The following is a 21,236-nucleotide window of genomic DNA, read 5'->3' as shown; positions in this document are numbered from 1 at the left end:
TCTCGGGTCTCTCGCCACCCTAGTCTCGGCGCCCTTGGGCAAGCACTACCGCCGCCCTCGTCTCGGCGCCCTCGGGTGGCTAGCTAGGCTGGTCTCGCCGCACTAGCCTTGGCTCAATCGCCGCCCTAGTCTCGGCGCCCTCGAGTGGCTAGCTAGGCTGCTCTCGCCGCGCTAGCCTTGGCTCAATTGCTGCCCTAGTCTCGGCGCCCTTGGGCCGGCACTACCGCCGCCCTAATCTCAGCGCCCTCGGGTGGCTGGCAGGCACTATCGCCGCCCTGGCCTAAGCTCTATCGCCGCCCTGGCCTCGGCGCCCTCGGGCCGGCTCACTATCGCCGCCCTAATCTCAGCGCCCTTGGGTGGCTAGCTAGGCCGCTCTCGCCGCGCTCTGTCTCTGCCCTGCTCCGGGCCTTGCCCTCTCGGGCTGACTCTGCACCTCCTGCGCTCTGTCACTGCTCCGCTCCAGGGTTAAACACCGCCCTTCTGGGCTGGGGTCTGTAACCCGCACACTGCGCCTCCCTGGCGCAATACCATGCCCAGCCGCACTGACACTAGTGCCCCCGGCACTGTGCCTCAACTGGGCCCTGGGAACCTGTTGGGGAGCTCCCCTGAGGCCTCCTCGCTCCCCTACAGCCTCCCCGGTCCTCCGGATGTAAACTATAACTAAACACTCAAGCCATCTGGCTATAACATAAATACAAAGGCTCCACACGCCTAACAACTCCAAGCCCCACCAGGGCTCTCAATCCTACCTCCAGTTAGGGCGATCCTGTTCCCTGTATCATTGCAGCCGGTCAGCGCGATGAAGTAGTAGCCACTAACCCCGGCCGCTCAGCTCAGCCGCAGAGCTCCTGCTCCTGCAGCAGCCAGAAGGGAACTGTGTTTCAGGCTCTGGCCTGAGCTGGTTATAAAGGCCTGGCCCTGCCCCCTTCCGGTCATGTGACCACCTGGTTGCCCCTGGCAACCAGGCACCTGAGCTGCCTGGGTGATTGGCAGCTCTGCCAATCAGCCTCAGAATCACGGGGCACCTCTGTGACTCCGTGACATGGAGAAATAGGACAAAGTTACATTAGAAGCAATGGTTGGCTGAAGCAAACAAAGTCAGCAAAGTACACAAAATGAAGCCCAAGAATGTGTGTCATTACAGCAGAAGCATATGTAGACACAGAGGCATAAATGAGCTGGTTTCATTCAGTTACCTTGAGTACCAGTAGCATTTAATATGTGGAGGCACAGGCATTGGTCTACCAAAATAAGCATGCAGGGTCCTAGGAGGTATTGTACAACCCATTATGAATTCTGTGCCACTGTCTTCACTGCTAATGTAACGTGAAATAATGAGACTGAAGTTCACTCTGGTAGGTTAATTTGTAACACGTGTCTTCAGATGAAGTGCAGACATAGTGATGGACAGGAGCCTTCATCATTTCACAAAATGAAAATAAATAGGAAGTAGTCTAGAGACACCCAGTTCATAATAGCAGAAATATAAGTGTATTGACCTTCTCACTTTATAGCTTCAGTTCTCTCTCTCCTGTTACCTTAGTAATGGCTTTCACTGCAAGTAAGTAGTTTTTTTTTGCAAGGATAGTAGAGGAAAGGCATGTTATAAAGTCCTAGAGAAGTAAGGCTGGGAGGGATCTTCAGAGGTCACCTAATCCAAACCCCTGCCTGAGGCAGGATCATTCCTAGCCAAACCATCCTATACAAATCCATGATCTAACCTCTTAGTAAAACTACCATCAATGCTGAAACAACACAAGGCATAATACCCCACCCTGCCACAAGTAAACAGAGGGACCACAGCAGCCAGCGTTCTGCTTTTGCAAAAGTTTGTTAATACGTGCTCAAGAGATCCCAAGTAGAGGGCCACACCCCCACCTACAGAGGAAGGCAAAAACCTCCACAATCTGTATCAATCTGACCATGGAGTAAAATTCCTTCCTGACCCCAAATTCGGCAACAGGTCTAACCCTGAACAGAGGAGCAAGACCCTCTAGCCAGGAACGTGTGGCTTTAAGTCCCAGAAGGAGCATTGGCACACCTCAGTCAAAATCCCCAGCCTTGGCTGCAGCCAGCACCCAGAGCCTTTGAGGAAGGCTTTAAATAAAAACAAACCTGACGTAGCAAAAAGGCTGGGGGAAATTCTCTCCTGGCCCGAGGCAACAACCAGCAAAGCCCAGAGGCATGGGAAATACCCATAGTAGAACACTGGCACAGCTATGCTTATGTCATCCCTGATCAGGGTCTGTCCAACCTCTTCTTGAACACCTCCAGTGATGGAGAGTCCATAATGTCCCTAGACAGTCTATTCCGCTGCCTTAGCGTTCTAACAGCGAAGAAGTTTTTCCTGATATCTGATCTAAACCTACTTTGCTGCAGCTTCAAGCCATTGGTCTACATCCTACTCTCTGTAGCAAAAGAGAAAAGGTGTTCTCCCTCCTCTTTCTGGAAGCCCTTCAAGTATTTGAAGACTGCTACTGTGTCCGCTCTTCAGCATCTTTTCTGCATCTATTCAAACTTAATAGAACTAGCTCCTTCACCCTTTTCTCATATGACTTGTATTCCAAGCCGTTTATTATCTTTGTCACCTATCTCTGGATCCTTTAACAGTTACAGTCTAACTTCTCCACATCCTTTTAAACTGTGGAGCCCAAAACTACACAAAGTATGCTAGATGAGGCCTGCCCAGTACCAAGAATCTATCACTATTACCTCCTGTGTCTTGCACCTTATGCTTCTGTTGACGCATCCCAAACCTGTATTTGCCTTTTGTGTGGCTGCATCACACTGCAGATATATATTCAGTCTATGATCTACCAAGACTCCTGGATCCTTCTCCACAGTGTGGCCATCCAGCCAGGTGTCACTCATTTTATATTTGTATTTTTTATTCTTCCCAAGGTGTAGCACCTTGCATTTGTCAGCATGCAACTTAATCCTGTTAGCTTCAGACCAGTTGTCCAATTAGTTGAGATCTTTCTGAATTACACTACCATTCTTTGTGTTCAGAATCCTTCACAGTTTCATGTTGTCTAAAAACTTGCTCAGGAAGCTTTCTATGCCAGCATCCAAATCATTAGTAAAAACAAACTGCACTGGGCACAGGATAGATCCCTTTGGGACTCCACTCAAAACCACCTGCCATTCTGACATGGATCCATTAATAATTACCCTTTGGTTCTGGCTATTGAGCCAGTTGTCTCTCCATCTTACAGTAGTTTTATCCGGCCCACATTTCTCCAATTTGTTTATGAGAAGGTCATGCAGGACCTTGTCAAAAGCCTTGCTGAGATCCAGATACACTTATATCCTCAGTATTTCCTTCATTCAACCAAATAATTACTTTGTCAAAAAACATGAATGATGTGTGCCCCTGGTGGCTGGGGGGAGGGGGGGGCACAGTAGCACCGGCAGTGGTGGGAGCGCAGCAGCAGCAATGCAAGCACAGCAGCAGTAAGTGGGGAGCTCCCGCAGACTCCACTGATGCTGTCAGCAGCAAGGGATGGGGGCGGGTGGCGAGCACCGACTGGGGTTGATGACCACTCATAGATGACACCTTTCCATAGGAGGTGCACCACTACACACTGGGGGTACACGCGCACCCACATGCACTCCCTACATGTTGCCAATGTCAAAGAAGGAGATCAACTTTGTTTGAAATAACTTTTTCTTAGTAAATCCATGCTGGCTGCTTGTGATCAGCCTTTATAACTCCAAATGTTTGCAAATTGCCTTCCTTAAGATATGCTCCAGTAACTTCCCAAGTATTGAGGTGAGACTAACTGTAGTTTCCCAGGTTCTCCTTTTGGCCTTTTTAAAGAGGGGCCCTATGTTGGCTATTTTCCAGTCCTCTGGTACCTTACCTGTCTCCCAAGACTTCATGAAGATCATTGTTAAGGAACTCCAGAATCTCTCCTGGCAGTTCTTTCAGTACCCCAGCCTGAAGTTCATCAGTTTATCCTTTAGTCTGTCTTCCCATGGCACCCTGCCTATTGATTCCTTGAGTGAGGTGAAATCCAAGTTTTTGATATCAAGCATCCTATTTTTGCTGACCTCATGTTTTCCCTGTTGCAGGATCTGGGATTCTGTCATATCATGATCACAACCTTCCAAGTTGCCCATCACCTTCATGTCCTCCATTTTGGTGAGGACAGGATCAAAAATAAATGATCCCCTAGTTGTATCCTCAGCCCTCTGGAACAGAAAGTTGTCCTCCACTCAAGTTAGGAACTGGCCTGACGTTTTATGTTTGGCTATATAGTTCTTCCAGCAGGTGTCTGGAAAACTGAAGTCTCCCATCATACGATCCCATAGGTTTTGGATAGATTTATCACTTCCTTGAAGAACGTCTCATATAACTCCTTCCTGATTTGGTGGGCCATAATAAATCCCCACTATTACAGTAAAAGCTCCATTAACTGACACCTTACAAGCTGGCATGTTGTATTAACCAGCATGCTAGCTTGTAAGGTAAAGTGAAAGCAGAAGTGCCCACCATGGCACTTCCAGTTTCTCTGAGCCCCCATGGCCCGGGGCAAAGCAGCCCGTGCTGACGAGCCCCCACAGCCCAGGGGCATAACAGGCTGCACTGAGCCTGCCTCCCTGTCTCGTGGGGCCCTCGTGGGGCCCACAGGGCCCGCAGGAGGGGTAGCAATGCCACAGGAGGGGCAGTGACACCCTGGATGCGGCAGGAGAAGCGGCGGCCCGAACAGGAAAGGACGCCTGTTCGGGCTACTCAATTAACCATCATATTTTGTTATCTGGCATCTCCCATTCCCGGAGGATGCTGCATAACAGAGCTTTTACTGTATATCATTGCTTCATCTTTCATCTTCATCCAAATGTATTCTGCTTTTCTTTTTTCTTCTTCTTGAACCATACTAAGGAAAATCTTGCCATGTTAATACACATTTACCTTATAGTGCTTTCTAGCTATGAATGGGAGTGGAGTGCCCACAACTTCTATTGCCTTTTGTGGAAGTAATGGGTGTTCAGTTCCTCTTGAGTTCAGGCCATCTGTTCCATGGTATATGACTTAACCGGCAATGGCTATGCATTTAGATGCTACTGTTTAGTACCAGAGGTTTAAGATAGACACCTAATACCTGAATGCTAGGAGAATTCTACCAAAGAAAGGCTTGGGTATGTATATTAGCCTAATAACCAGATCATGGAATGGTGGATTTTAAAATTGTTGCCTCAGCATTAAATATCCTGTTCCATACTTGGTTTCCCCAAGTAGAGTTAAAAATAAACCAATGTTAAAAGGGCCACATTTTACTCCTAGAGTTATAAACGAAATTTCTGTTGATTCATATTAGAGTTACTTGACCTGTGTATCAGAACATAATTTGGTCCTGGAGTACTTTAACTATGAGACGTAATTCACAAAACAGAACATATCAAAAGGAATTAATTGGGCAGTTTGTTCCTAGTTATGGTCACACTACTTTGAGGCCATTCTTGGATGATGGCTGTATTGCCTGTACTCTGGTTTGGTATCCATGGCAAGATAGTTTGAAAGCTCCTGTTCAGAACCCAATTAAGAAAACTACCAACATCATTTCAGAGCAATTAACCTCCGCTGGGTTTTCATGCCACACAAAGTAACAAATATAAGAGCAATACATTTCAGCTGTATGACATTTTTGAAAATGAGCTTTAATTAAGGATTCTGGAACTTTTAATCTCATATGTAATCTCATTAACTTTCTTGGTGTAGTAGGACTGGAATGTTGTAGCCATGATGGTCCAGAAAATATGTGAGAAACAATATAAATAATATTATTTTATATTATTGAAAAGCCAAAGAGTATCCCCATAAAACTCAAATCTGTTATCTTGATCTTACAGGCAATACTGGTACTTTTTTTCCAAGGAAAGTTGTAAGTAAGTTATATGAGAAACAAGGTTTATTGGTGATATTGTTTATTGGACCAACTGTATAGTTAGGAAAGATGTTAAACTTTTGGGCACAAAAGTGCCTTTCATCAAGTTTTCAGGTGAAAGCTTGTCTAACATCTCTTTGAGCTATGCAGATCAATAATTTTAATATACCACTGCTAAATTTAAAAATAAATGCAAACACTTAAAGTATCCCTTGGAACTATTGAGTGTCCTATTCTTTTTAAATACCGCACTAGTATTCAGTTCAGTAAAGATTTTTTTTTTTTGCAAAAATCTTGTTGGTCTAATAAAAGATATCATCTCTACTATGAGTCCTGATTGCAGTATTCAGTTCTGCATCTTTTATACATCTTAATGTTGCATAGTCATGGTCATGTGACTTAGAAGTGATTAACTATCAGGCTGTTTTTAGTGTGGCTGCACATCCATTTAAGAACAAGCTATAATTTTAATATGATATGCATTCACAAATATAAGAATATTTGCAAATAATTTTATACCTGCAAGGAAAGTGAACAAGCATTATTGGTGTAATGTGGGTCAGTTTTGCTAGTTTCCCAGTCAAGGAATGTACCTTGCAATGTAAGAGTTTGCGGTTGAATCTGAGTACAAATTACTGTGTCCCTGGATTTCAAAAGTTATTTCCAGAGTCAAAAAATGTTTACTACTACCCAGCAGGTGAAGGAAAGTCAGCACATGAAAGAAATGAAAAAAGAAACCCATTAAATGTTCAAAAACTTAGTCACCTCCTTGTTTTACACATCTGAGTCCATCTAAAGCACCTTGAAAAATGGAAGTCTTTCTGTTGGTTTTGATCAGGCTGCAAGAACCAGATTTTGAAAATTATTTTATGTTCTTCAAAATGCAGTTAGGAGCTTAGGGTTGAAAAACTGAACCCTAGGCACATCTCTGCATCTTTACTGCCAAAATCCTTTTCTAAAAATCTGCCTTAAATGCCTTGCTTTCTTCAACAGAACACATGGGTCTTTTGAGTTGATTTCCAACTTTACCCCTGCAGATCAGTAACTTGAAAATCTGCCTACAGTATCCTGTGACTCTCCATTCACCTGCAGTACTAAACATTGTTAAGAAATATATTCCATATATGATATAGCAATCTATTTAGTAAACCTAGTGCTATTTGATGATAAACTTTCACTTAGTTTTCTCGGTTTGTTATAAACCGACTGTGCTGTTGATTTTTAAAAGGTATTTAATTTCAAGGAGAATTCCTGAAAATTACTATTATCATTCATTTTAGCTTAGTGGATGAATTTTATGTAGCGCATAATATTTCACTGTATTACGTACACTATTTATACTTGTTTTCATTTTCCATAATTACATGGTTAAAAGAATCATTTTTGATTAAATGGATCTTTCCATCTTAGTCCTAATAATGAAATGGTATTAAATCTAACGTGGAAATCTGGTCTGATTGTATCAGTCACTGAACTGAACTTATCAGTCACTGAATCTATAAATCAGCTTTATTCTCATTTCTTTAGAAATTTTTGTGCAAGTATTTATTAAGTTTTAAAACATTAATTCAAATGTAATGTTTATGAAAGTGAGTGACTAAATAACACAGGCCTTTACAACTTCTTCATGCTAGCTTTGGTTTGTAGTACTCCCGTCTGAGCAGATATTCCTGCTTTGCTGAATCAGACAATATCTGATTTCTTTCTTTCACATTCCCTGTATTTTTTTCACAGACTGTAGGTTTTCAATGAACCATCTAAGTTAAATGTAACTTTACATTTATTTTATAACTATTACACCATTTTTTCATGAGAGAACCTTGTTTGTATTTTATATAGTTTCATCATACACAACAAAGACACTTTCTTCAATAATGCTACAAGAAGTAGAATTGTACATCATATTTTACAAAGAGTGAAATATGAAGAGGGAAAAAACAAAATTGGTAAGTGGTAAACAAAATGGTTTTTAATATGGTGTGAATGTCAGTGAAATCTGGGCATGCTTGTTGTTTGTAGGAGTATGGTGTTCTGCTTCTGACTCCTTGCTGGGGTCAGACCCTGCACATTCCTAGGGCTGTGCGTTTTATTGACATGCACAATCATTTCAAAGGAATTGCAGTGGAATATCAGGCTGCTTTTCCATGAATGGATCTGTGTGTTACCCCAGAAAATCTACTTTTGTAGTAGGAGAGTCTGATATAAGGTAAACAAGATTGATGACACTGGATAGAGGTGTTGGCCCATTGCAAAAAGAAAGTTTGCTCATTAGAGTTAGACCTTGATAATGGACCTGTTAGAGGGATGTTGAATTCCAACCTGAATCTCTTGTACCCTCTTCCCATGCTGAGATCACAGAGGTTACTGTCACCAACTGTTTAAACTCCATAGTGGGAGAGGGAGAGGGAGAGGAAGACTGGGACTGAGTTTTCCAACATTTCCTTTTCAAGAACAGTGTCTCTGCATGGGTGTTGGTTATCTGATTGTCAAGTAGAAAAATGTTCTTTATTCCGGTGCACCTGGCTGAGCACTCTATTTCCTAACTATTAATTGGAGACAGTCCATTCACTCCCCCCAGCTGTTATCAAGCCAGAGGGTAACTTTTATCTTTCTTCTTCTAGAATTAGAAAGACACCAGGTATTCTCATTGCCGCCTTGCTGTCATTATCACACCCAGACTGGAATAATAGATTCTACCCCTGAGCAATGAGAGTTGGTAGAAGTTGGCATGTGCTTCATGCAGTCGTCCTCCCATCTGCCTCTTTCCAAGCATGTAATTTTGCAGGCTATATCCCTGTATTACCAAACTATCTTCCACATAGACTCTGGGCTGGGAGGGGCCACACCAGGATATGAAGCTCTACATTTCATGCAATAGACACATCAGGAGCTGAGATTTGACTCATAGGATTTCCTGCCAATGTAAAAGATATTTATGACAAATTAAACCTCTTTTCATTGGTGTATCCCTAAAACTCTTAAATTTCCCTCATTAGGAATGGAGTTTAGAGTCTTTTGTCTGAAATCCCTAGGTTACTATTGACCAGATTTAACTACTAATTTTCTGGTAGCTATGCAATGGTTTTCTAGTATGTTTCCAGGTGGCCAAGTTTACACACTAAATCTGGTACGAGTGACTTCTCCTGTCAGTCTCAGTGGAGGGGCCAAAACCTGAATGGGTAGGGAAGGGGACAAACTACCTTTTGACACTTAGTAGTGTCCCTTTGGTTGAGGGTATATTGTTTGGCCTTACACTGCTACAATCTGTCTTGTTCCTGTTCTATCAATAGATGGCTTCAGTCACCAGGGCTGTCAGTCTAGCAGCTTTCAAGAGCATTAAACCAAAGAGATGTAACAATGTTATTTTCATATGGGAATTGAGGCTTTGTGCTGTTTTGCAAGACTGTGGTACAAAAGGCTTTTTCTGAAATTTCTAGGCTGTCAAGAAATGTTTCATCTTATATAAATGCAGTTTCCAGCTATTTCTTCCCCAAAGTTTTAGTTTTTAATTATAAGATGAAAATTTGTGAGATTAACTTCAGTGTGGTTGGTATGGCTTTATTGACTTCACTGCAGTTAAACCGAGGATGAATTTGGCATATGAATCTAAAGTCAATTCATAACTAGTTGTACATTGTGAAGTACATTAGCAAATCCAGGATTGTTATTTTTGTCCTTTACTTGTGTTACATCATGGTAATTTCAAACCCATAAAAATCTCCTGTTACTTACACTTTTTGTTGTCCATGCACTATGAATTTCACTTAAACAACCTTATCATGACAACATGGTTAGCCTAATAATAATACAAGGAAGAAAATCCTCTTATAGTTAAATGATTTTTTTTTATTTTTAGGTCTGAATCGATTGCTTAGTAATGGCTCCTATGAAGCTGCATTTCCTCTTCATGAGGTACTTTCTCACCTTTGGTTTTTTTTGGTGGCTTGTACTTACTTTTAAATAATAATTAACATTAGTCTTTTTGCTTGTTTCTCAGCTTAAGCTAATTTTCAACTACTATATTGCCATTGGCTTCAGCGCTGAGTTACTCCTAACTCTCACTGATGACTGAAAAGAAAATTGAGCAATTACATGAACTGTTTTAAGGAAATGCAACAGTAAGGCTAAGTAGAGACAACCAAAAAGCCTGAGGCAATGCAATCTTTGCTGGTTTCTCTAAGCTGTGTAGAATGAACTGATAATAAAGTGAACTGAATTCACTTTTGAATCCAGAAAGGCAGCCAGATGCCAGCAGTGGCCCAGGCCAGGCTAGACCACACCTCCCAGCCTGCCGCTACTACTAAAGGCACCCAAATGCAGCCAGCAGTGCCCGTCCCTGATTGGCTGCCTAGCACACGCTCTCCAAACTCCTGCTGTCCCCACAAAGCGGGGAACAGTCCCTCCAGCCCAAGGCTCAGTCAGTGCCAGGCGTCAACCCATGTGGAGGGATCCCAATGCCTCAGCAGAGGTTCTCCAAGCCCAGGCAGGGTCCCTTGATCCCCTGCCAGAGGGGAAGTTCCCCCCTCCTATCCCTCAGCATGGTCTGATGCCAGCTTAGCTCCACCCCCATACGTGTAAGGAGGGGTTGGGGGGGAACAGTACTTCCAGCCTGAGTCAAGACAGTGCCTCACATCAGCCCACCCCTCTCCCACCCCTCAGCACAGTCTGGCGCCATGTTGGTCCTGGGCTGGGGGGGCTGGTCTCTCTGCACCCAAAGGGGCGGGGCTAAGCAGGTGCCAGATCATGCTGAGAGGTGGGAGGGGGGAACCTCCACTTTGCACCAGCATCAAGGGTCCAAGGACCCTGCCCAGGGTGGGGGAACACCTGCTGAGGCTCAGGGATCCCACCCCCCATGTGGGCTAATGCTAAGAGCCAGCTTGGCCCCAGACTGGAAGGACTGTTCCTCCTGCATCTGTGGGAGTGGAGCTAAGCCAGTGCTGGGCCATGCTGAGAGGTGGGAGGGGGGAATTCCCCCTTTGGCAGGGTTTGGGGGACTCTTCCCAGGGTGGGGGAAGCCCTGTTGAGGTGTGGGGATCCCCCCCATGTGGGTTGATCCCCAGTGGCAGAGGTGTAGCAGGACCAGGGCTACAGAACGGAGGCTCCAGCTCAATCTTTAACCATTTTTAGCCATTTTGAAACTGGTTTATGTGCACTGAACTTCTGTTCTGTTACAAATTTCAACCAGTTTCTGATCACTTAAACCAGTTTATGTATAATGTCTTCCTCTAGCTGAGAAAGAATTAATGCTGTTTAGCAAATGAAGGCAAGTAGGAGCCAGCACCTTGTCAGCAGCAGGATCTTCAAAGCAGGACTTTGGAAGCTGCTATATGTTGAAGATCCCCCCCCAAAAAAATTATTTGAAAGTTTGAGACCTTCTCCCATTGACTTAATAAAGTCTTTAAAAACAGCATTATGCACACCACACTTCTATTTTATACAAGCTCTTCTAAACCTTGATAGCACATAAGTGCTTTTCAATAGTACGTTAGTGAGTAAAATGACCATTTAACATTTGTACCAAAAGGGGGAAAAGAATATCTTCCTCAGTATCCCAAGTTTTTTGCTATCTTCACAATCTCTCCACTTGGAACAATTCCAGTACCCATATCTGGGGGAACGTCTGTTCACCAGAGCGCCCCAAGGGATGACGAGGTCGAACGGTCACAAACTCCTGCAAGACCATTTCAGGCTGGACATAAGGAAGAATTTCTTTACTGTCCGAGCCCCCAAGGTCTGGAACAGTCTGCCAGCGGAGGTGGTTCAAGCACCTACATTGAACACCTTCAAGAGTAAATTGGATGCTTATTTTGCTGGGATCCTATGACCCCAGCTGACTTCTTGCCCTTTGGGCAGGGGGCTGGACTCCATGATCTCCCAAGGTCCCTTCCAGCCCTAATGTCTATGAAATCTATGAAATCTCTCAATATGAACAACTTCCTTAAGAGCTGTTGCTAGTGGTAACCATCTTACATGTTTGAATGGATTATTTCTCATAATACCATGTAAGGTAAAGTCAGAAAAGTTATTCTGACAAAAAAGCCCCTACCTTTTCCAAATTGAAATGCCAAAATGGGAAATGTTTTTGCTTGTAGAACTTCTTTCCCTGCAAAATGTCCAAAGATTTATAGAAAATTAAACCAAAAATAAAAATAAAAAAGATTGATCACAAGCAGTTTCCGTTCTTATGAATCATCATTTCTTGACCAAAGTAGTTTGTTGAAGTAGTCTCATTGAGATCTGTCTACCACCTTCAGGTTCAGGACCGCTGATATGAACAATGCCGGTTACGAAGTGAAAGAATTCAACAATGCTATAGGAAAGAGTCTCTTTAACGTTAGATTTCGTGGGAGCTGTTCAGTCCATACATTACTAGTTTAAAAAGAGTTCTTGGTAACTACTGTTTGTTTGTTTTGTTTGTTTGTTTTTTCTTTTCTTTTTTCTAATCAATGTTTACACTTGTATTTTAGGGAAGTTACAGAAGTAAAAATTCCATAAGAACCCATGGAGCAGAAAACCACAGACATCTGCTTTATGAGTGCTGGGCCTCCTGGGGTGTGTGGTATAAATACCAGCCATTGGATCTTGTACGGTAAAACTTTTTGTTTTTAAAATACCTCTTTGTTTGCCTGGATCAAGGGGGCAAGAGGAGGTCATGGGAAAGCCAAACAAAAATATGGAAGGACACAGCTGATGTCTCTGACACAGGTGCAGGCCTCCTGTCAGTTGGTGATTAGCGACGTTAGCCCACTGTACAGCAGAACTGGAGTTTAGGGCTATAATTGCCCCTACCTATTGTCAGACTTGTACCAGAAGGTACAAAGGAGCAAAATACTTGAAATGTCTCTTGCAGAGTTTCCTGCCAACTATTAAAACCTCTGCTGAAAGAGATTTTAGAAGAGTGCAAAAGGAAGAAGACAATGATTCCTTGGTGTTACTGTCCCTCCTTTTCTAGTTGTCCCTCTTTCCGGGTCAGTTCTGAGGAAAGGATCCCCCAGATCTCTGGAGACTGAAGATGTGAACAGAGGGCTAAGAGTTGTGCTGGGTCCTTCTTCACCTCACAGCATGGCTTCAATAAGAGTCCTGATGCTATTGGCGAGATTGTCCTTTAAGTGTCCATCAGCAATCACAGAATTTGTTGGGATAAATTAATGCAGCTGTACAAACTCCCCACTGCAGGAGACATACAGCCCCTTGACTGCACCCATAAAACTGCCAAATATTTTTTGCCAGAGCAGAGTAGCTTCCTTGGGGGCACTAACAAAGATGGATCAATGACATGGAGTGATTGTTCTCTTGTTCCATGCTGATAATAATGGAAGGTCAATTCAGAGTTCATTCCTTCCATGCACATGTAAGTAAAATTAGTTTAAATTGGCTCACAAATAAAACTGGAAAGCCAAAGCTCATCTCAAAAGTTCTAAGAAGCATTTCTGACAGTTTTCAAATGGATACACAGTCTGGAAGAGAACATTTATACTTTCTTTGTGCCCATACAAAGACAGATCCTTCATTTCTGACACTGACAGTATTCTCAGTGGGCCTTAGTGAAAGTCTTCCTTTATGAAGAGCACAGGATGAGGTTACAGAGTCTATAAATAAAATCTTTATTTAAGAAGTTACAGAATATGTAGGTATGCACACTGATAGACTGCAAAGGGCGGCTAATTTATTCCATTTATTTATTTGTCCTTTTCAAGGCAGTGATAGGATCCTATTTCTTGTATTGATTTTTAAAACCATTTCTAAATAGAAAGATTTGTAAATGATTCCCAGGAGACTCAGGGTGATGTTCTTTAAAGCTACATAAAGCTCATTAATTTCTTAAAGCAGAAGATTCATGTTTTTTTAGGAAACAATGTGCACAGAGGAATACCATAAAAGGGCTTTACTCAAGTCAGTTTTAAAAAAAATGTGCCTGAAACCAAAATAAAGCAGAGTACTATTCTTGTTTTAGTTCATGTGTTAACTGGGATTAATCTTTCTGAGTCTTTTGGACTTGTCTACAACAGGGAAATTTATTTATTTTTATTATACTTAGGCTATCACTAGTTTATTGGTGGAATCATCATTGCTTTGGATCAGTCTTTATTTTTGTATTTTTTTAAAAAAACACTTAGTACAAGAAAAAACAGTAGTGTCCCAATATAGGTTGTTTCTCTCTTTCCCAAAAATCTAGTTATTATTTCTAGAGTACTGTTCAAGTTGAGACTATCAGTCTCTGGCAGCAGTTTGCATTTGTGGTGGTGCTATTGAGCCAATATTGTGAAAGTGTCATTAACTAGGAATCTCCCTGCTGAGCTGCTGAATTCAAATACATATTGCAGCACCTCCAAAGTTTGAGGAAGGTTGGATCCAGCAGTTTCCTTTAATATGTGTGTGTGTGTGTGTGTGTAAATGGCTCATTAGATATCGAAATGGCCATTTATCTATGCAGATGTGGAAAAAAAGCAGACCAAGATAGGCACATAATTACATCTAGACCTTAGCACAGGGTTCCTTTTGTAAACTGGGCGTAATATATGGAGTCATTAACTCATTAGGCTCCTCTTCCTAGCAGAGATGCTCAACGTTTTTTCAAAGGTTATTTTGAAAGTTTCATAGTTTCATAGTTTTTAGGGTTGGAAGGGACCTGAGCAGATCATCTAGTCCGACCCTCTGCCATGGCAGGAAAGAGTACTGGGGTCAAATGACCCCAGCAAGATGTTCATCCAACCTCCTCTTAAACACCCCCAGGGTAGGAGCCTGCACCACTTCTCTTGGAAGTTGGTTCCAGACCCTAGCCGCACTGACTGCGAAGTAGTGCCTCCTGATATCTAACCTAAACTTACCCTCTGCCAGCTTGTGACCATTATTCCTGGTCACTCCTGGCAGTGCTCAGGGGAACAGTGACTCCCCCAGTGCCTGCTGATCCCCCCTGACTAGTTTATAACAGGCCACAAGATCCCGCCTCAGCCTTCTCTTTTGGAGGCTGAACAGGTTCAGGTCCCGTAGCTTCTCCTCATAGGGCCTGCCCTGTTGTCCCCTGATCATACGAGTGGCCCTCCTCTGGACCCTCTCCATGCTGTCCACATCCCTCTTGAAGTGTGGCGCCCTGAACTGGATGCAGTACTCCAGCTGCGGCCTGACCAGTGCCGCATAGAGGGGGAGGATCACCTCTTTGGACCTGCTCGAGATGCATCTGTGGATGCATGCCAAGGTGCGGTTGGCCTTCCTTACTGCCTCTCCACACTGCCGGCCCATGTTCATCTTGGAGTCAATGATGACCCCCAGATCCCTTTCCGCCTCCGTGCTGACAAGAGGGGAGTTCCCCAACCTGTAGGTATGGTGCCGGTTGTTCCTCCCGAGGTGCATCACCTTGCACTTGTCTGTGTTGAAACCCATCCTATTCTCGTCCGCCCACCCTTGTAACCTTTCTAGGTCTGATTGTAGCCTGTTGCATCCTTCCAATGTTTCCACGTCCCCCCACATCTTAGTGTCATCAGCAAATTTGAACAGGATGCTTTTTACCCCCTCATCCAAATCACTGATGAAGATGTTGAACAGTGCGGGCCCGAGGACCCAGCCCTGCGGAATCCCACTGCCCACGTCCCTCCAGGTTGAGAAGGAAAGAAAAGCAATCAAGTCAGAGAAATGTAAACACCAGAGGGCAAAAGTACAAAGTCAGGAGTCAGTGTGCAGTTCCACAGGAGAAGGAGGAAATAAGGGCAGTGGGCTGGGTACAAAGCTCATATGAGTATCTGTAACTACCTGAGTAGCACATGATGTAGAAGTGTATCAAGCTAGCTGCTGGCCCTTATCCATAGCTGACTGAAATTTTTCCATGGAGTAAGGGCAGCAGAAAAGGATCACTGAAGTGCTATGACCACTAAGCCTCTTCTTGAGGGTGGCCCTTTGGGTAGTCAGGAGGGGAAGATATGTGGGGCAAGAGGGAAGAGAAGAAAGCAGATGGAGGGAGGGTGCCCTGGATTCTAGCCATGGCCCCAGTGGGGTAGATTGTTTTGTGCCCATTCTATCCCAAGAATCATTTCAAGAACAGTGCTCTGAGCAGTGTCTGGCCCTGGCCTCATGGTTTGAACCCTTTTCTGGGAAGTAGAAGACACGGGTTCAAATGCTCTGTGGGTGAGGGAGCCTAGAAGCCAAGTCTCTCACTCCTAGGACTCGTCCTAATTGCTAGGCTCCTGGGCTAAAAGATCAAAGCTTCTACCATCTCTGTTATTTTACTTCCCAGAGGTATGCATATAGAAACATCCTGTTCTGCCACAGGATTGTGTATAAGTGCCAAAAATTATAATGAAGTGGCTATGTAAGTGCCCCTTAGGCACAAAGAGGTGCTGTAGAATTAAGCTCTTGATACACGATAACTTTGTCTTAGATGGTGCATCTTTCCTCCTGTTGTTTGTGTGCCGTTATATAGCAATACAGGAAGAGAGAAAAACATGTGAGACAAGGCTGAAGCTACTCATCCAAATCAATATATATCAAAGCAATAGCAGTACAATAAAAGATGGGGTGGATCACAGCTCGTCTCAGGAGTTTCGTTCTTACCCTTGAGAAGTTCAAGTTGCTGGCTCTTGTATCTATTTCACTTGCAATTTTTTACTAGATTGAAACTGGTATCAGGATAGGTTTCAGAAGCAACTGTTTGCCTGGTATCTGATCATAAGAGGAGCCATGTATTTTACAGCTGCCAGCTACAGAGGCTAAAGTGAGCGAAAGCAGTGAAGTTTGTTAGGTATGGTTTCCAGCTAATGGTACTAAATGAGAATACCTCCTTGAGTGTGGGAAGAACCAGAATGATAGAAAAATTATCACATAAAGATTTTGCATTTAATACTTAGTACCCAAACTTTGAATTATATGCGTGGATAAAAATAGGTTGTGTAAACTTTGCTGTGTGTCATTGTGACAGGGCATTTGGTATACTCCTGTCACTTTAAGATGAGAGACGGCTTGGGGAGTAGGGTGGCCTCTGTTGCATCCCCACAATACAGGACATCCCCTCAGTGAGGGGTGGGACTACTGCCCCCCTCAGCCAATCAGCAATGAGGAGCAGGGCCACTGCCTCCTCTACCAATCACCAGTGAGGGGTGGGGGCACTGAGTCCGTTGGCCAATCAACAGCAAGGGGTGGGACCACCACAAAAAGACCACAAAAAGACTGCTATTGGGTCCATGAGCCCCACTCCAATGAATGTGTGGCACTCTGTGAAACAAGGGAGAGCAAGTGCTAGGATCAGCAGCAATTTTGTGAGCCTCTGCAGTTCAGCCAGCAGGCAGCCTCACCTTGCTTCCCCTGCATTGTGGTTTCATATATCTTATAGCTCTGCCATTCTTTGCAGATAGTTCAGCACACCCTCCCCCCACTGGGATCTGGTCTCACTCCAGTCCAGCTCCACTTGGGAGCCACGGGCACACACTGGACAGGGACCTCACCTGCTCCAGTATCAGCATTCAGCACAAACAGTGGGCATCTGTGAATCTGCCCTGACCACATTCTGCTCAGAGGTGAGCTGAGTGGGATTGGTGGGCTTTGCAGCCATCTTCCTGGTGGGACCTTCCCTTCCTTCCCCAGGAGACAGGTTTGCCTGTCCTGGAGGGGAAATAAGGACTTAATGAGCTGGCCCATATGCCCAGGATCCCAGAGGCCCCTCTGCCCAAAGCTCCCCTTCCCCACTTCCCACTCAGCAGGACACCCCAGGGACTCACTGCACTGTTCCGTGACAAGAGCCTATTTCCAGTCCCACCAGCATTCCAGCAGATAAATGCAGTGCTTCACCTGCCTGCTCTCAAAGCTGTTACCTTGTGCCAAGGCAGTACAGGGGAGTGTGTGTGAAGACTAACTGCCCATCCCTGGCAGCTCAGCTGCCTCCAGGGCCTGGACCCACCCACACATGCCCAGCCCAGGGTCAGGGAGCTCAGGCATACAAAAGCACCTCTGCTTTCACTGTGCCTGTACATGCACTACAGCCACAGCTTCTTGCACAGGTGTAGAGCAACCATCCCTGTGGATACTCCACCTTCCTCCCTCCCTCCCTGGCTGGCTAGGAACCCTGCTTCTTCTGGCTATGCACTGCCCTACCTCTAGGAGCAGCCAATAGAATCACAAGGATAATGTATTGACACTCATTTCCACCGATGAACTGAAAAACAGGACTTTTTCAGTCCTTTTCAATTCAGGAATGGTCAGGGGACAAAGCATTTAAAAACAGATAGTCTGGTGTAAAACAGGACCAGTGGCCACCCTATTGGGGAGCAGCCTACAGGTGGTGAGTGGGGCTGATTAGAGAGTCAGCTAATTAGAAGGGAGCCAGACTTGAAGCACTTAAGCCCAGGGCCTGCGCTGGTCAGGAAGTATACCCTGAGAGTGCCACTGTGAGAGGAGCTCCTGGCATCAGGCCTGCAGCAGGGATTTTGATAACCACTGAGCTGGGGTAAGTAACACTAAACCCAGGAACAGACCAGGCCTTGGAAGACAAAGGCCTTAGAACAGTAGTGGGTAAATCCATAGCCTGGAGAGGAACAGCAGAGAGAGGAGGGCCAGGGTGCCCAGCTAGTGAAGTGAGCAGTGTCTGAGAGGGGCGAGACAGGCCTTGAAATAGATAGGCCTGGGAACAGGGGGCCGGGGGCTTAGTGCCTGAGGGGAGCCAAGAAACCCTTGGAATAGGCAGGCCTGGGGACATGAGCTGGTGGCCCAGTGCTCAAGAGGAGCTAGGCAGGCCTCAGAATGGATAGGCCTGGGAATAGACCAGGGGTGGGCAAAGTCTGGCCCATGGGCCAAGCTGGGCCCACTGTGGATTCCATTTCCCAGCAGCCCTTGCCCATGTTGCTGCACCTGGTTTCCATGGAGACCCCAGAAGCAGTGGAGCTGTGACAGAGCGAAGCCAGGATTTCCATGGAGACTAGCCCCAGCAGTGCTGGCAGGGTGTGCACAAGGAGCTGCGCCGGGGGCTGGGATCTTGTGGCAGTGACAGCATGGTCCAGAGCTGGGGCAGAGCTGCGGTCTGCTGCCCAAGTACCCTGGGCAGAGGCATGCAAGCCACAGATCATAGCTCTGCCCCAGCTCCAGATCATGCTGTCACCACTGCAAGATCCCAGCCCCAGCCTTAGAGCAACTTCCTGCCCAGTCATGTGCCCTGCTAGCATTACTGGGTGTGATCTCCATAGAAACCCTGGCCCCATGCTGTCACAGAGCTGCCACTTACTGGGATCTCCATGGAAGTCTTGTGCCTGGGGCCTGTCCAAGGGCAGTGTGTGGGGCCAAAGGGGTCTGAAGCCCAGGAGGCATGAGGACTAGGGCTGGGAGCATGTAGCCCATGAAGTGCATATGTTAACAGATCACCTGTGAGGCATGGGAGTGGTTATTGGGGAGGATGGAGCCCATGAACTAGACCTTAAGGCACTAACCATGAGCACCTGTGGTTATAAGAGTAAGACCAGGCTTGGGAAGCCCAGGGGCAGCCTCCCTTTCATCTGAAATTAATAACCTCAAGGCTCAGCAGGCAAGTAACAAGGAGAGGGCTTCAAGGGGAGCCAGGTTGGGAAGGGCTTATCAGCCAGCAGGAGGCATCACGACCACCCCAGGATGAGCACTTGCTGAAGTCACCTCATAAAATCAGATTTTTGTTTCTTGGTGGAGCAGACAATTTGTTGTCCAAAATGTCAGATGAACTCTTGTGCCACTGGTGCACATATACTACTAAACTGGGCAGCCAGACCTGCTGTTCTTGTTGCTATTGACCATATTGCTGTTACTTTTCTGTTTCTGTACCTAGAAGACTTGTGATCTCTGTTATCTTATAGAGCAGGGGTTATCAACCGGGGGTATACATACCCCTGGAGGTACTTTGAAAGGTCCCAGGTAGTACGTGGGGGTGGACACAGGCAAAGTGCAGCCACCCCATGCTGCTGCCTCACAGGAGCAAGGCCAGGGTGGGGTGAAAGTAGGGCAGTGCAGACACCCCAGCTCCACATCTGGCCACTCACCACCCCCCCGCCACGCCCCACATCCAGTCACTCGCCACCCACCTCCCCACCACTCAGTGTCCAGCCACTCACCACCCCCCTCCCTGGGGATACACTTACTAAAAAGGATGCTGCCAGAGGTGCACTTATTTTAAAAGGTAGAAAACCCCTGTTATAGAGAAATATGACAACATTTGGCCTTTGGAATGATCACTCTAAACCTAACTGATAGTAAAGAGTGTAGAACGTTTACTGGCCACTGCTCTAAACATGTGGAACTGTTAATAATGTCAAAATAAAGACATATTTCTCTGTATGAAAAGTCTTCAACATACACTTTAAATTATGATTTAGTCCATTTTTAGCTAAGTGTTGCCTTCTCTCTTACATTGTCTCTAGCCTAGAAGCAAATAGGGGTGGGGTTATGTGGGCAGAATTTCTTCGTTTCCCCGCAAACAGTTGATTGATTCAAATCGTGAAATCAACTGGTATTGCTTCCTCTGACCTTGGATAAATCAGAAATGTCCATATTTGCATAAGCATATGCTGCATCAGCTAATCTTGCCAAATGGACTTGACATCCAGCTTGAGTTGAACTGACCATAAAGTTTATGAAGTCAAAGATGACATTATCAGATTTCCTCATTCTTTAAAATGAATCAGGAGAGCACTCTTCAAGCTCCTTATTATCATTGTTATAGTTATTTATTGATTTATACTCAGTATCCACACCTAACAATTATGTTGTGGCTACAAAAGAACATCAAACATATGATAGTGCATTCAGCCTATTCCTGCTGTGGATAATTCCAGGATTGTCCTAGGTTTATTGTGTTTGTAAATCTGCAAAACAATATTCCAAATAATTGTTCTAGGGAAGTAAAGAAGAAAAATATCAGTGGATTGATACCAAATTATTTTAAAATAATTATTTTATATGTTATTGTTTTATTTACATTTAATTGATTAGTTTAAATTATTATTTAAAATAATTATTCAAATATTGGAGGTTCCTGGGGGTAATTTGGATTTGTGTTTAAACAAACTGGCTGAAAAATCAAATCTTTCATCAGTTTTCCACAATCTAGCATCACGTGCAACAGAAAAGTGCTCGCTAGAGTCCTGACTGCTTTTCACTTTTGGTCCCTGTTAGAATCCTAAGATAACTTTTCCAGAGACTCTGGTAAGAGCACTTCAAAAGTAAAAAATAAAAGCTAATAATGTAGGCAGGCTGGGTCTTATTTACTTGCCACTGGGCATATCTACACAAGATGTTTACTGCAAAGCTGCCTACTTAGCTCTGCAGTAAACATCTGTGCACCTACCCATGCAACCCTGTTAGGGTGGACAAACCTAATAAAAACTGGAGCAGGCTCATACTTGTAAA

At 44.7% G+C, this 21,236-nt stretch overlaps 1 protein-coding gene across 1 annotated transcript in view; it reads left to right on the top strand.

Moving 5' to 3' along the window:
* The window catches only part of ANO4 (anoctamin 4), a 387,697-nt gene that overhangs the window by 281,666 nt on the left and 84,795 nt on the right, over positions 1–21,236 (top strand). The window contains exons 11-13 of the mRNA XM_090041055.1: positions 7,728–7,834; positions 9,745–9,800; positions 12,356–12,477. Coding sequence (XP_089897181.1) covers positions 7,728–7,834; positions 9,745–9,800; positions 12,356–12,477 — 285 coding nt within the window. The remainder of the gene's footprint in view (positions 1–7,727; positions 7,835–9,744; positions 9,801–12,355; positions 12,478–21,236) is intronic.

Source organism: Crocodylus siamensis, chromosome 4 (assembly GCF_052110815.1).
Source record: "Crocodylus siamensis isolate JL-2025a chromosome 4, ASM5211081v1, whole genome shotgun sequence".
NCBI lineage: Eukaryota > Metazoa > Chordata > Crocodylia > Crocodylidae > Crocodylus > Crocodylus siamensis.
Note: the sequence above shows the minus strand (reverse complement) of the source record. Positions and strands in the feature narration are given on the sequence as shown.